This window comes from Marmota monax, unplaced genomic scaffold (genome assembly GCF_021218885.2).
Source record: "Marmota monax isolate L192 unplaced genomic scaffold, Marmota_monax_Labrador192_F-V1.1 WCK01_AAM20220418_F8-fsc00045, whole genome shotgun sequence".
NCBI lineage: Eukaryota > Metazoa > Chordata > Mammalia > Rodentia > Sciuridae > Marmota > Marmota monax.
In genome coordinates, this window is record NW_026692132.1 from 7,833,619 (window position 1) to 7,849,982 (window position 16,364).

At 34.2% G+C, this 16,364-nt stretch overlaps 1 protein-coding gene across 6 annotated transcripts in view; it reads right to left on the reverse strand.

Annotated features, from left to right (window-relative positions):
• Gria4 (glutamate ionotropic receptor AMPA type subunit 4) overlaps nt 1-16,364 on the reverse strand; it is a 342,372-nt gene that overhangs the window by 53,018 nt on the left and 272,990 nt on the right. For 5 of the 6 annotated variants that reach the window (XM_058586584.1, XM_046466478.2, XM_058586593.1 and 2 more), the window contains exons 8-10: nt 13,890-14,057; nt 12,569-12,673; nt 6,364-6,474 (exon numbers count right to left, since the gene is read on the reverse strand). In XM_058586584.1, the coding sequence (XP_058442567.1) occupies nt 6,364-6,474; nt 12,569-12,673; nt 13,890-14,057 (384 nt within the window). Of the gene's footprint in view, nt 1-3,842; nt 5,053-6,363; nt 6,475-12,568; nt 12,674-13,889; nt 14,058-16,364 lie in introns of those variants that run through there. The other variant, XM_058586595.1, reaches the window with a different exon arrangement.

Consider the following 16,364-nt stretch of genomic DNA (forward strand, 5'->3'; position numbering starts at 1 on the left):
AAGTCATGTGTCTTAATATTCTTCTGTACTTTTTTAAAGCTATATTTAGCTGTGACTTCCTTTAGAAAGAGGCCTATATAATTTGTCTTTGATTTCTAATAATTAGTAAGATAATCTTTCTTAGAGCAGGCATTTGTCATACACAAAGTAGAAATAAATCAGTAATTTAAAAAATTTTACATAGTTAGTTATTTGCATTAAATTTACTTTCCTAAAGTTGTCCAGTATTTTGGCTTTAAATGCATGTGCTCTATGCATTTTAAGTCTATTATGAAATATGTTCCTATTGAAAGTTAATAATTTTCCTTCAGCTGTGATGAACACACACTTCAAGTGGTATTTCTATTTAGTTTTATGAGTGAGTTAGAAAATAGGAGCATCCTTACAATGTGGAAGTTTACCAGTGGCTAATAATTATGGGACAAGTTTCAGTTAAAACACATACTCCTAAACTGAAGCATTTAAAGGTCCTAACTAAAGAGACATGTTAGCAAAAGGCATTTTGTTTTTGCAAATGCCACCTAAGGCCTGGTGAACATGAGATAGGGATCTGTCACACTTCAGCTTTTTTTTTTTTTAAATATTTTTTTAGTTGTTGATAGACCTTTATTTTATTTATTTATATGTGGTGCTGAGAATCGAACCCAGTGCCTCACACATGCCAGGCAAGTGTGCTACTGCTGACCCCCAGCCTCAGCCCACACTTCAGCTTTTTTAATCATATGCAGATAAGAACTGACCACTTTTGGCCACAGATTTATTGATATAATGCATTTGTATTTTATAAAATTTTATTATAACTTTAATTGTTCCTAAGAATCTTTTTTCCCTAGAAAATTCACAGTCAAGGAAACTGAGCTCTGGATTAGAAGGCAATTTATTTTATATAAAATAGTAGTCCTACACTAATTCTGAATTTGCTTATAAGTACTTTGCAAATGTTGAAGCCCATTTTAAAAATAATAAAATGTGTGAATTACATGATATTTTCTCATAGAGATGCCCTAAATAATTACACAGTGGGAAATTGTTCATACTATTTTATTAAATACTACCCTGATAGGCATTATCAAGTGACCCAGAGGTCTCCTAATTCTTTGAATTTGATGAATATTCTAACTGGAATTGGGTAAAGAAAGTTTATCCACCTATAAAATTAAAGCACTCTCTCTTCTTCAAAATGAAAATTATTAGCTTACAGAAAATATTCTGAAATTTAAAGCATTTTCTAAATTATGAGTGTGATTATAGAGATTGGTGAATTGCTACAAAGCATTTCAATTTCTAAAATATGGTATAAAATCTTAGTTATTATAAGCCTACTCTTTTGTTTTATCTTTTTTTATAATAACCTAATCAAAATATGAAAGATAATGCAGAAAAAAGCAAGAGCACATATTTGTAAAATATTTTACATTCAAGTACATATATTGTATAGAAGTTTTCCTGGCTAGCAAATAATCAACTTTACTAAAGTGTCTTTTTACTACATAGTGAAAATTTTGCTTAATTAAAACAGCACATTTATTATTTAATCAGACATTTATTAGACACCCATTGTATGCCAGGCAATTTGCTGGGACCTAGGAATATAAAAATAAATAAAATAATAAAATATCCCCCTCTTCTAATCAAATTACTCTAAATTCTTTGTAATAAGGGTAAAGGAGTATAAATGGGTGAGGAGCAATAATGAAATTTAGTACTAAGAATGATAATAGTTCTTGCTTATTTAGTGCTTACTCTGTATCAAGTATGATGGGTTAATTATGTTCTTTCATCAACATTTTATATTGACATTTTAAAGTAGGCATTTCTTTTTTGCAGATGGAAAAGTTAAAAGACTGAGGGAATTTAAGCATTGTTCTGAAATAGAACTAACAAGTAACCAATGTGGGAGTTAGGCATACATTTTGAAATATCTGGAAAATTTTAAATTTATTATGGTACCCATTAAAAGATGTGCAACTAAGATTCCATATGATTTAACAAGAGAGGCAACAAGAATAAAGAAAACTATTTCTGTATTTTTAGCAAATGAAGTTGTTTATTTTATATTGTCTTTTGAGAAAACTATGTAAACCTTTCATTTCTCCTCATGGTGTCTGCCATATAGAAGGCACTCAATAAATCAGTACTTCCTAAATAAGAATTTCATTGCAAAGTAATTATAGTAGAACTTCTGATTTAGTTCTTCAAAAAGGGAGGTAAAAACTGACAAGTGCTAGGTTGTCCCTTTTGAATAAGGCATATGTATATATCAGTGAAATACTTAGTATCTTCTTTCATTTTTTTTTTTTATTTTATTTTTGGAGGGGGGTGGAAGTGCTGCAGGTCTTTGTTTTCCTGCCAAACACACCAGCCAAGGCTAGAAAAATCTTCAGCTTATTGAAGATGTTGATTGTGAATTGAGCTAGATGTTTTGCCTAACTAGGACCATAAATAATGACTGGGATTCAGAATGAATGATGCATATAGCTTAAAAGAAACAAGATGACCACCCTCCAGGAGGTGGGAAGAACAAAGAGAGAAAAACTAGGCTTTTCTTGCACAAAGTCTACCATATTGCTCAACTCTACCCAGTTTCTTTGAGTGTGGCTCATTTTGCTTTCCCTGCATGACAAATCCATATGAGTAGAAAGCAAATCCTCAACATTCCCAACCCTATTCGTCTCATCACTAATATGAGGAGTTGTCGGCATGTTTCTCTCAGAACACACTATCCTGGGGAAATTTATTACAATGTTTTAGGGTTACTAGGGGTGAACAAAATACCAAATCTTTTCAATATAACAACAACAAAAAAAAGAATTCTAGAAAACCCTTAAGAGGAACTTGTGAAGTATCTCTGCAAATCAATCCTATTGAGCCCCAAGTGTTCAATTTTGAATCACAATGGAAGGATCAGAGAGTGAAATATAACTTCTTCCTTCCAAACAGTGTAACCTTCCTTATTTATTATCAAGTACTGTGCTCTATGGAACAATACTTTCTTAGAAATTATTTTATATGAATTACTTGTTAGTGATTGTCAGTTTATTAAAACGATTTCCATAATAAATGTTGGTATTTATCTTAGTTTGCACTTGACATTTTTTTTTTTTGGTTTTTATTTATTTATTTATTTTTTAAAAAAAAATTTTATTGTTGGTTGTTCAAAACATTACATAGTTCTTGATATATCATATTTCACACTTTGATTCAAGTGGGTTATGAGCTCCCATTTTTACCCCATATACAGATTGCAGAATCACATCAGTTACTTGACATTTTTAAAGCTTAATTAGGAGAAACACAGTTGGATATTCTACATTTCCTTTTTTTCTTTTCTTTTCTTCTTCTTTTTTTTTAATGTGGCACAGATTTGGATTTGACCTCCTTAGGTTGTTATATAAATGATTACTTTGAAGGCAAAAAGTTAAATCAGTATCATCATCAGTTCAATAATACTACAGATTTTATAAAACTTCTAGTTAATGAGACTTAAAGATAAAAAATTATGATAGTGTCAATTTTATTTTCTATTTAGATTTAGCTATACTATATTCAGTATGGTTATATTCAAGTAAAATAAACTCATCATTAAAATGAAGATCACATTATAGATATATAACACTGTTGTAAGAAAACATAAAATTTCAGCAGTATAAAAAGTGACACCACATTTTGTTTAGGAATGAGAGCTATAATAATCATGGATTATGTTTCTTATCTGATTTTTCTTACTAGGATATAAATTCCACCGAGTGCAAGATTTTTGTCCGTTTGTTTTCTGACATATCCCCGGGGTCTATAACTGTGCCTAGCACACAGCAGACGCTAAATAAATATTTGTAAATGAATATTGGGAATTTCTCAATCAGTTTTATTTAACAATAGCATATATCATTACAGTGTATCAACATATAAATAACAGCATACACGAAGAAAAGACAAATGTAAAAACAGCAATATCATATCAATTTTGATCAAAATGGATGATTTCCAGTGCTCATTCTCAGACTTCTGTATCTAGAGATCTGTATTGTACATATTACAATGACCAGCGAACTCATCTGTATTGGGTATTTTCAGTTGAACTTGGGGAAGTATTACATGCAGTTATAAATATTAATCTACATGGAATCATATTTCTTTCAAAATGAATGAGGTGATAGAGTTGTTGTAAGTACTGGGCTACCATTTTCAACAAAAGCAAATAAAAAGAACACTTCCAGGGAAAGAATTCTAGTATGTATTTTTGAATTACTGAAAGATTATTTAGTTGCAAATACCAGAGGTATTATTTATATGAAGATTACAATTCATACAAAAAAGATAGATACTAGTATTACACTATTTGATAGCAAAAATAATGATGGCATCATTGTTAAACCACAGATAATTTTACAGAATATTCTTCATATAGAGAGAAAACAACTGGATTTTCAGTGACTTTTACTAATTTTTTGAGAGCATGCTTCCTGAAAACTAGCCATGCTTGCAAAATTAATCCAATATTTTGTGTTTAAGAATTTTATATCCAACCCTTTTAATAAAAGGGGTGGAAAGGAGATTCTCTACATTGTATCTATAATGCACAATAATACATTTCATTTCACAAAAAAACAAGCAAAATTCTCAAAAATCTCTAAAGAAAACAATTGCATATATTCAGAAAACAAGCACAGGAATTCAGAGATTTTTACTTTTAGAAAATCTACCCTTGGAAATAGGAGTGGTATCGTTCCATCATTTGTATACAAGGACCTCATTTCATGAGATGGGAACTGATATGTCATATCACTAAGTAATTTCTTTTTTGACATATATTTTCTTGGGGAAGATGAGGATTTATTCTTCTTTTCTTTTTCAGAAAAGTCACAGACAATTTTTTTTTAAATTGTTTTCTGGTAGTCCAGAGTTGGTCATCCAAGAAGATTCCCACATGAAAAATAAGCTTAAATTATTACACAGTAGAACAAGACTGGAGCCTTAGTTAGGAATGGTCGAACAGCGTGGAACTCTTTTCTTTCTTGATCAATTTCTTAAAATAGGATTCTTCATCAGAGGCTGAAAAGAGGAGGACTGTACTGAAGTATGACTTTCCATTACTGTGTCTTTTTTTTTTTTTTGGAAAAGAAATATAAATATATATTGCTTTTCAAGTCCCATGCAAATATTACACAATTAAATTAGAAGGTATACATAAACACTGCAGTTGGTTGGTTTGTATACTAAAATCATAAATTTCCAATCAGGGTTTGTCAGATTACATTAAATTGCTAACTGGTGATCCAACACAGATGTAGCTAATTGAAACATGTAAATGCTTCTCTATGGAATTTTCATGCTTTGACCTCAATGTCAGTTTTAGAAAAAGCGTGACATTACTAAAAACCTAAAGCTAAAAATTAAAATTCTGTAAGCTATAAACTAAATTATATAAAACACTTCCATTTTATTAGAGTAGGGATTCCATAAATAATTGATGATATATTTTGCCTGAAGAGACAGTAAGCTGAAGACGTTATAGCTTTAGATAGGAAATGTCACTGATTGTTGATCTCCTTTCACCACCATCGATTCTAATGAGCATGTTTGACTTTAGAAAAGAAAAGTACATAACATATTCTATTATTTAAAAGATAATTTCATAAGAATCTCTTGGAAAGTATAGCCTTAAAATTTAGAGTATTTTTTCATTTCATGACGTGAGCAAATGAAGCAATCACATTTTTCTTAATTCCTAGAAGTCCAATAGTTCATATGTGTATTTCTCACTAGACAATGAGAAAAATAATCAGTGCAAAAAACTCTTTTCACATTAAGAATAAATGCAAAACAAAATCAATTACTAAAACATTCTTTGTATAAAACATGCCCATTAAAATCTCTACATTTACATCTTTACTGTTATAAACAGACAATGTAAATCATTATCCAATGATTAAACTACCTGAAAAATTATAATTTTAAACACTATTAACTATTATTACATTGATGTTAAAGAAACATAATGACGATAATAATATGGTGTTTACTCCCAGATATCTTTATGATTGGAAGTTGGCCTTTTGCATGTTCACTGTTTGGTGTTTGGGTCTCAACACTTCATACATTTCCAACTAGATTTTGACAGTCTCATTTTTTTTTAACATCCGAGCACTTTTGCAAAAACAATAAATGCAACAGAAGATAACACAAATAACAGTACAGAAAAGACTCAAAGCTCAGGACAAACCTATTCAATAGATTTTGGTGGGTCAGAACACTCCCATCATCACTAAGATTCAGTTTCTGCCCTCCCTGTTCACTTTAGTTGGGGAGTTAATATTGCCTGTGGACAAAACGGAACACCACAAAGCATACACCAAAACTTACCATGATTGTGGTCACAACCACTGTTCTGTTCTCAATGGCTGCTGTGTCATTGCCAAGAGTAGGGACATCCTGAATCAAGACTAATTTGTCCATATCATTCCAGTAACCAACCTGCCAAACAGAAAAAATACTTGAAAACATGGAGAAGTGTTGGCTTTAGCTTTCTTTGGGATAGTGAGTGCTATAAATAACTAAGCAACCCAAACAAATTTAAAATGCAAATAAAAAAGAGTGATTGCAAGTTTTGTTAATTGATAATGAGCCGGTTTTCTTGGTTTTAAAGATACTGCCTTATTACATATTTACAACTTATTATCATGGTGTAGCCAAGATATTGGGAAGGGCTGGTTCCAAAGGGCATATGAGTTAGATGGAACACCATTTATGGTGATTCTCTCTTCTAGTGGTATAGACTGGCATAGCCTAAAATTGATTTATATGATCTTAAAATTAAAGCTACAAGTTGTATAGTAAAGGAAATAGCCAGCCTTTTAAGCAAAAGAAAATTTCATATCTGTTTATTTGTATATTCATTTATTTGGTACTGGGGATTGAACCCAGGGATGTTTTACCACTGAGCTACATCCCATCTCCTTCCTTCCTTCCTTCCTTCCTTCCTTCCTTCCTTCCTTCCTTCCTTCCTTCCTTCCTTCCTCCCTCCCTCCCTCCCTCCCTTCCTTCCTTCCTAAATTTTGAGATAGGTTCTCACTAAGTTGCTGAAGGTCTTGATAAGTTGTTGGAACTGTCCTTGAATGTGAGAACCTCCTGACTCAGCCTCCCAATTACAAAGTATGTGCTACTATGCTCAGCAGAAACTTGTTTATTAAAAAAAAAAAACATAGAAATGGACTTTGTCTTGCTACAATCTAACCACTAGATAATAATAATATCATTTTTGAAATGCTAACTATATCACAAATGAATATTAATGAATAATGTTTACAGTTTCAAAGCTTATATTTAAGATTACTTTTTTTGAGAGAGAGAAAGAGAGAGAATTTTTTAATATTTATTTTTTAGTTTTCAGCGGACACAACATCTTTGTTTGTATGTGGTGCTGAGGATCGAACCTGGGCCGCACGCATGCCAGGCAAGTGCGCTACCGCTTGAGCCACATCCCCAGCCCCTATTTAAGATTATGTTTGTATGCTTTTTCTTCTTCCTTCCCGGTACTAGGGATTGAGTCCAGGACCTGGCCCTGGCTAGGCAAGTGTTATACCACTGAGCTCCATCACCAGACCTTTTTTATTTTACTTTGAGATGGGGTCTTGATAAGTCGCTTGCCTTGAAATTGTAATCCTCCTGCCTTCAGCCTCCCAAAGTTATTAAGATTACAGGCATATACCAATATATGTGCACCTGGCAATATAGGTATTTGAAAGTTAACACATGTAGAAAATCTAAAAGTTGGTCCAAATATCTGCATTTTACAGATGAAGATTCATCTAAGAAGGTTTTAAACAAATCATACAAGGTTATGCTTTTGTGAGGCCAGAATTAAAAACCCAAGGTCTACATGACACCAAGTCCAAATACTTAACTCTTATGCTAAACAGACTTCCAAAAATAGTGTTCATTTAATTCTTCCAAACCTCCTTCTTGAATTTCCTGATGCTGTTTTTTTTTTTAAATATTTGCTTTGTTTTAGTTGTAGTTGGACATAATACCTTTACTCTATTTTTATGTGTTGCTGAGGATCGAACCCAATGCCCCACATGTGCTAGGCGAGTGCTCTACTGCTGAGCCACAACCCCAGCCCCCAGTAAAATGCATGTATTTGCTCACTGATCTGCATTCACTATTTGTTCTAATATGTTTGAGGAGTCTCTCTCTTGCCTCCTCCAAGTTTCTTAACTGCCATGTTAGTATTCAGGAACATATTACAATAAGGCAAAGACTAACATGTCAGCAAGAGGTGCTACAAGTATTGTGTATGTGATTCAGTAACAGAATGGACAGGAGAAAGAACTTCCATTAACATGGCTAGCTATACTTTTTGGTTTGACCCAAAATTATGGTATATTTACATTCAGCAATTGTTTTCAATTGTCCATGTGGATCCATTTCTAGCTGACATTTATTTAGCAAGTCTATGAAAATTTCAACTTAAAAACAAGTATGCCTTTGAGACTCTCCCTTTACTCAACTCCTGTGTGTACTTAAAAAATGCCAGTTGCTTCCTCTTAATTCTCCTTCTCATGTGACAGTTATGTGACATGAAAATGGATTTTACGGTTTAGTGCTTCATTAATGTGCAGCCACCCTACAGATCACAATAGTCCATTTTCAGGAAAGATAATTTTTCTTTATTAATGAGTCCCATCATGGAAAAAAACCAGAAATCTGGGGCACATTTTGGAGAGTATTCAATTATTGGCAAGACCTTAACATTTTTTACTTAACCTGTGTATTTGCAATGATCCCTTCAAAGAAAAAGGATTCAAAAGTGCTGCAAAATTAAAATAATAATCAAAATTTTGTCACCTTGTTTTTTATTTACACGCAATTCTAGTGAAAAGCCACATTGTGGGCTGGGGATATAGTTCAGTTGGTAGAGTGTTTGCCTTGCATGCCAAGGGCCTGAGTTCAATCCCCAGCAACACACACACACACACACACACACACAAAGCCACATTGTGAGATATACATTCAATTAATGGTAGATTTCATGAAGGCCATGGATTTATGGAAAAGTTAGACCATATAGGGGTTATTTCCTAAAGAAAGGAATTTAAAGTTTGGACCTAGACCCTCATTGGAGGTGGAGTTTCTCTCTAGTTAGTTTCAACACATTTTACTTTTAACTAAGAACTTTTCCCTTGCCTGGTCTCATTTAATCACACAGGGAAATAGCTATTTTTGCTAGAGAAAGAAAATAATGAAAAGTGGTTTTGTAAAACTGGAGCAAAAATATGAAAGCATTTAAATCACTAAACTTGTGTCAGATTAAATATCCATTAAATAGGGATGCCAGAAAAATACTTATCTTCTTTAGATTCTGAAAGGTAAATTGTGTGCAAATATAACCAGAACAAAGCATGTGGGTGAAAGTCCATGCATTTGTTGGAGGGTTTGGAGCCCAAAGCTGAGGGATTTGTTTGTATTGAGGAAGCCCCTGTTCCTCCTGTAAGGAACCCCTGTTCTATTTAAAGGTGGTTACTTTGAGAGCAACTTGGAGCTGTCCTGAAAAATCTGGCTTATTCTCCCACCAACCCTAAAAAGAATCTTATTAGCACTGGCACTGATGTTTCATAGCAGTCAAGAGAGTAGTCTCAGGAGGTATAGCAATTTTGTTCTGGCTCCCCTTGTTTCTAGCTGACTATCCATGGGTAGGTTAGTTTCTCTGAGTCTTTTTAGTAAAATGAGAAAAATATATCTTATTTCCATGTCATCATGAGGCTTAAATGTAAGAATGCACATCAATTTCCCATGACAGTGCCTGGTATATAACCTACTCTCAATAAGTCAAAGTTTCACAATTAAATCTGGTCTTGGAACACTGTCTCTGGAGCCCTGGCTGTCACTGTAATGTTAAGAAGATTCCACCTCATGTAGGGGCCTGGACTTAGAAAGAGCTTTGTGGCTTCAGCTTAATGAGACTCTCAATCTGTTTTTCTGTTACTGAAGTCAGACAAACTGATGGGTTGACTCTCTGATCTATTTTCAAAGATTGCTCCCTGGTTGGCAAGTGTTCAATTTACAAGAACGATCACTCACTTTGCAGACATATTGCCTGGTCTCAGCAGCATAGTGTTTCTCACTGTGGCTCATTTTTAAGTTTAATATTCTTGACAGAATGCCCAAGTTGATCATTGCCACAGGTAAAGGAAGACAGATGAATCTGCACCATTTTACACTTCACAGTTCTTTAAAGAGTCTTAGATGAATGTCAGCTGGGTGTGAAGATGTACTGTTGATTACTCTCCTGACTTACTCTAACTTTCTCCTCAAAAAACCCTAATGCTTGTTACCATCATGGTTCAATAAACCATGAAAAGATTCAGTAATATATAGATCACTTGATATTATTGCTCTACTTCCTGCTTCCTTTCCCCATGATTGTTTCTCTTATGGAGAATGATTTGAATTTCTGTACTTACTTTACAAAAGCATAGAGTTGTCTTTTGCCTTTTGAAAAGCTTCTGCTTTATGTGAATTTTGCAAGATCTGGTGCATGATGGGAAGGTGGCCTACCTTACCTCTCCCATTCCTTGGTCAAGGGTTTTAGGGGCCTCTGGAGTGCTCTGTCTGCTCCACAGCTAGTGGTACTTTCACACTTTGCTGAAAATGGGCCTTTTCCTTTCTTGTTGCTGGTGGTGTGGTAGCAGAGTGGGTAAAGTGGTATTGATGTGGGAACCCATGACTTTCTTTTTCCTTTGCTTTGGGCAGTTTCTTGTGGAGCTTAGAGGTGGTACAGCTAGGCTCCTCACCTGTCATCCAGCTTCCACTCTATCTGACCTACAGCTCCAGCCCAATGTGTGTCAGCGGCAACCTGCACAGAAGAAGATGCATCGAGAGGCCGACAAGCTGGAGGGGTTTCCATGCCAGGTGTCTCTTCACATGGATACAGGTGAAACTGAACACCATGCACTGGAGCAAAACACAACTTGGAAAGCCTTGGCCAGTTTCCATGAATGACCACAACTGCCCTGTCTCTAAGTCATTCCTCGGGTTGTTGCCTCTGCCTTGTCTGCCTACCTGAACCCTAGCTTCATGGATAAATTGAAATTCTCCTCCACGCAGCCTTCCTTCATCTCTTTCCCTCCAACTGGAAGTGGCTCTTCCTTTTAGAAATTCTACATGCCTTGTTTCTTTGTCACATGGACCATATATCCATCTCAGTAAAGATAAACTTCTGGAAATGAGGGTCCACACAAGACAAGGTGTGAGAAGGTTCTGGAACCAGACTCATGAGAATTAAAATTCTCTGTTTTCTCTTACAGGCTTTACATAAGCAACCATAATGTATTTGGACATAATTTTCTTGTTTAGAAAAAGGGAGATAATAATACTCAATTTTTTTGTTCTTCTTGTTGTTTTGTTCTTGTTCTTGTAAATTCTGAAAGTACCAGGTGAAGTCCTTGAGACTTAAAAGGAATTTCAGAAAGTACAGGTATTATTATTATTTTATTAAAGCAGGAAAATATATTTTGGAAAGATTTTAAACAGCCAAGTATTGACCCAGAGTATTTATTTATTTACTTATTTTAGTAAATATTTTTACTAAATATTTACTTATTTTTAGACACAGGGTTTTTAGATAAGTTAAACTGAATATCTCTTCCCTTGAAATCCTAGCCAAGCCTAGAGAAAAGGAATAGTAGAAATCACATGTGTTAGCTATAAAATGCTTACAACTAATTAATGTGGTACGATTGTATGGTTCCATTGTATGAAGTACTTTTTTTGATATTGGGAAAACTGCTGATGTATCTTAAGATATCTAGTTATATCTTAGGACCTACAGTTATCTTCTGAAATCCAAGACCCTGAAACCAGTACCTTCCTGAACTCAACTGGGGATTTGCTCTCCTACTCAGCCCAATAATAATAATCCTCATAATCTTATCTTCCACTTGCTTTCTCCTTTGCTCTTTTGAATTTGTCTACTTGCTTATTTCAACATCTATCCTGTTCTAAATACAACCATCCATTAGAACTAGTTTTTAAAACTTTGTACTCTAGTGACTTCATACAAGGTATATAGAGGTGCTATGTCTCTTTATTGAATTGTGTTCTTTCCTGCACAGTAGAGTTATGTTTTGTGGAATTTTTTTTCTGAAGCCCTTCCCCAAATATTGCTTCCATTGTGGAAAAAAATCACATAAATAGTGCATAATAAATTAGTAGTTTTAGCTTTGTCACACCACTGAACATACGACACCAGAATTTACCTCAGCACAGATTATCAAGATAGTACTATTTGTAAGTATTCACATTAAAAAAAGAAAGAAAGAAAGAAAGAAAGAAAGAAAGAGAAAGAAAGAAAGAAAGAAAGAAAGAAAGAAGGAAAGAAAGAAAGAAAGAAAGAAAGAGAAAGAAAGAAAGAAAGAAAGAAAGAAAGAAAGAAAGAAAGAAAGAAAGAAAGAAAGAAAGAAAGATCATATAGAATATCCAGCTGGCTTTCTCCTAATTAGGCTTTAAAAATGTCAGGTGCAAACTAAGAAACAAGATTTCCTTTTTTTGCAGTTTGATAGTGGCTTACCTTTCGAGGTCCTGTGCTCTTTAGCTCAAACACATCCATTGTGTAATTTACTCTACGTCCATAGTGGTCAAACTGAACATTCCCAGTCAGCCCTTGAATCCGAACCTATGAGAAAAAGAGAAAACCTATGCATGTATTTGTTTGCCACTTCACTACTAGAAATCTCAACTTCAGCTGCTGGGCTTATGACCACACACTGTGTGGAACTATAAGCTAAAACCACTCACTGGAATGCCATTGAGCATTTGAGTTTTGGAGTTAGAACCTGAAAGAGGGATATCACATTGAGGTAAAAGTGATTCTGCTTTATACCTAGAAGATGAATACACTTCATTTCTTTTTATATTGTAAAGTTTCCCTTTTAACAACAAGATTCTTCCTCAATATTGAAGTATTCTTTATAGAATAGAAATGTCATTTGTTTACAGCTAGTTTTCAATTTTATCTACGTATCTACGTAATATATTAGATACCCTTATTCCCATGTCAGATCATGTTTTCTCCTTGATAATACCAAGATATAAGAAACTAAAAAGTTGAATGTATTTTTGAAAAAATTCAAGTACATTTGATCCCAAATTTCCTTTTCATTCACTTTTACTTATGCTTTACCATGGCATTTAAAAACTTTTAAATTATAATATTTATATATGTAACATTCTGATATAATATATAGCATTATTTGAAAAATGGTATCCATATAATTATAAAAGAACAAAATAAATTGATTACTTAATACAAAGTGACAATTTAAAGATCTTCTGAAGTAGTCATTAGCTGTGTTTGCCAAATATTTCTTGTTCTTCTACATTCTGGGCCCAAGGTAGGCTTGTACTTCCTGAGTACCTTCTGGTTAGCTAGCATTATATAATTCTTTCTGATATATAACTTGTAAACAGATGTGATGAGCCACGTACAGCATTTAACTGCCAATTCAAAACCTGCCTGTAAGAATCTTTTTTCCTTTGCAGCAATCAAGATGACAGCTGTTTTGCCAGCCTGAGCCCCTGAGTGACTATAGTGGGCAGAGAGCCCTTGCTAATGTAGAGTGTGGCTAGTGAGCAAAGCTCCTTTGATTTTTGAGCCACAGGGATGGGGGGATTACTATATCACAACCCTGCTTGCTCTGACTATGCTGGTATGTTAAGATTAAAGCATCAAAATTTTTACTCTGCATTTAGAAAAAGATAATGATCCCTTGACTTATTAAATCGGCAATCGTAAATATGCATTTATGCTCAGAAAAATTAGTCAGCTTACTTGAACATTTCACTTAAACAAGATTGTCACATAAATTAAGCTTAATAAAAGTGCGAGTTACCTGTTTGAGTGTCCTCTCCATGTCAATTCCCTGGCCCCATGGGGCAGCAGGGTTTGCCAGACAATCTCCAGCATTTCCTCTCCTTGAGATATCGATTTTCTGCCTTCTGAGGCTTCGGAATGTTTCAGCCATCACCAGGACTCCGTCATAAGTCAGGGCAGAAGTGTACTAATCGAATGGAAGTGATTATAATGGTAAATGTTAAAAAGGTTATTTAACTCTAGAAATGGTCTGTGGGCTCTGTGGGCTCAATGACAAAGCCCAGTGTCTGGAGGATGATGAGATTAATGATGACTGATTCACTCTAGCCTCAAAAATTTGTACTGTCACTTAAATACAAAGACTGTATGCCAAATCTTATCACCCTAATTAAAAAGGCAAAAACACATTCTGAAAAATGGAGGGTATTAAACAGATTCCATCAGATGGGAGAAACAAGACCTCAGATGAAGACTTTCTGTTGTGTCCAAATATAAACAGCAGTGGAATAACAAAATCCTAGGTTCAGCATTCTTGGAATCTTCCTTGTCTGTTGCAGTTGGTAAGCTCCAGGAGTGCTGGGCTGTTTTATGCTATTCCTTCCCCAAAATGTCTATAGGGATTCTCTGAGATTTAATTTATCTATAATGACTTGAAGTGTATATCTTTGTTCAGTCTTCCAGAAGAATTAATGGGATTGTTTGTTGTTATTAAAAAATATGATGCCAGAAATTACATCTCCTTGCTCAACAAATGTGTATTCACCAGTTACTGCACTAAATATGAACAAGGATCATTCAGGAGGGTTAAATCATTTCTTGTAAGTTTCCATTATAATCTTGGATCAAAGTGCAGAGACAAAGCATAGACCATCTGCTTTCCAATGACCACCCCTGCTTCTTTGCAAAAAACAGTGAATTCCCCAGGAAAAATTATTAAGGTAAGAGAAGACATGACAAAAGACTCAGTAATTTGTTTAAGCTGAAAATGAAAACAATAGGGGGTTACATTTGGAAGAATTTGATTAGAGAGTTACCAAACACATGGGAAGCAGGATACATTTTTCTTGGTGCAAGGCTGAGCATCAATGACTAAGCATGACAAAAACTGTCATCTCTTTCAGAAATTCCATATGGCCATTTCCATGTGATGAATACCACCTCCACCTGTATGAGAGTAGATTTGTGCTGTGGAAAGTGGAGGATGATTTTGATTTTTACTTGCAAATGAAGAAATTTCAATTGTAGAAAGTAAACATAGGCAATATGACAGAGCAATCACTATTCCAGGGAAGAGAAAATCTAAATTACATATAAAAATAAGTTCTAATGCAGAACCTTTCAATAGTAGAGGACCTAACCATTAGGCTTGTATTAGGATTTATTAAGATTCATGTAAATTAAAAGACTTGCTGTATATATGTAAAGGACATGATAAAAAATAAAAGAAAAATAAACTTAAGAATATATACTCCCCCTCAAAACTGGGGTAGGATAGCTGAAGGACATTCAGGTGATTAGCAAGGTGATGTATCAACATAAATATGGCACGACTGTCCAAACCAATGCATCTTTGAGTAGATAAAGTCATCAAATCATCTTTATATAGGACAAGAAAATAAAAAATAAATAAAGTGAAACTTGCCAAAGGCATGAAGGTCAAGAGAAAAATGAATTACCAGTATTTCATGATCTACAGAGAGAAAAAAAGAAATACACTGTTGCTTTTTCAGTAGGAAGAAAGAAACTAAGAAGAGATGACATCAAAAATCAAACGCACTTGCTGTGGTTTTAAAAAGTTTATCCATTTTTGTGAAACAAGTACACTAGAAGAAAGAACAGGTATCACACAGGGTGGAGCATTAGCAAAGGAGGCAGTCAGAGCAGCAAAGACCTGGGCTTTGACAGGTCATAGAACTGGTAGACAGATAGAAGCTGTAGTTCAAATAAGTTTTCCCTTTTCAAGGGAGGTAGCCCTTTTCCATGTGCCTTATTGTATTACAACCCAGGAAACCACAATTATGGGCACACAACTTCTAGATGGCATCTAGAAAATCCCTATTAAATAAATATTTGGAAAAACTTGATCTTGGCTTAGAGTTATTTACAGCTCTAATCAATGATCAGAATGGTGGGAGGAGTTCTGTTTTCCAGGGTATAAGACAGAGATGAGCAGAATCATACTAAGTGGAAAGAATGTGGGCTTTGAAAAGAAAGAACTGAGATGAATTCTAATTCTGCTACTCATGGACGAATGGAAGAAAATGTGAAACCCCTTTTTTTTTCAGTTATGAAACATTAAACAGAGGAGTCAAATAAGAAAAGATAACAACAACTATATGCCATGGTCTTTTCCAGGATGAAATTTTGTATCATATTTGAGAACTCTAAGAAAGATGTACTGAAACAGTGGGTAGGAACTGGAAGAACGACAAAGGAGAGTGATAGATGGTTATTGCCCCAAAGGAGTTAATAGTTGTGAAACAGTAAGTATGCA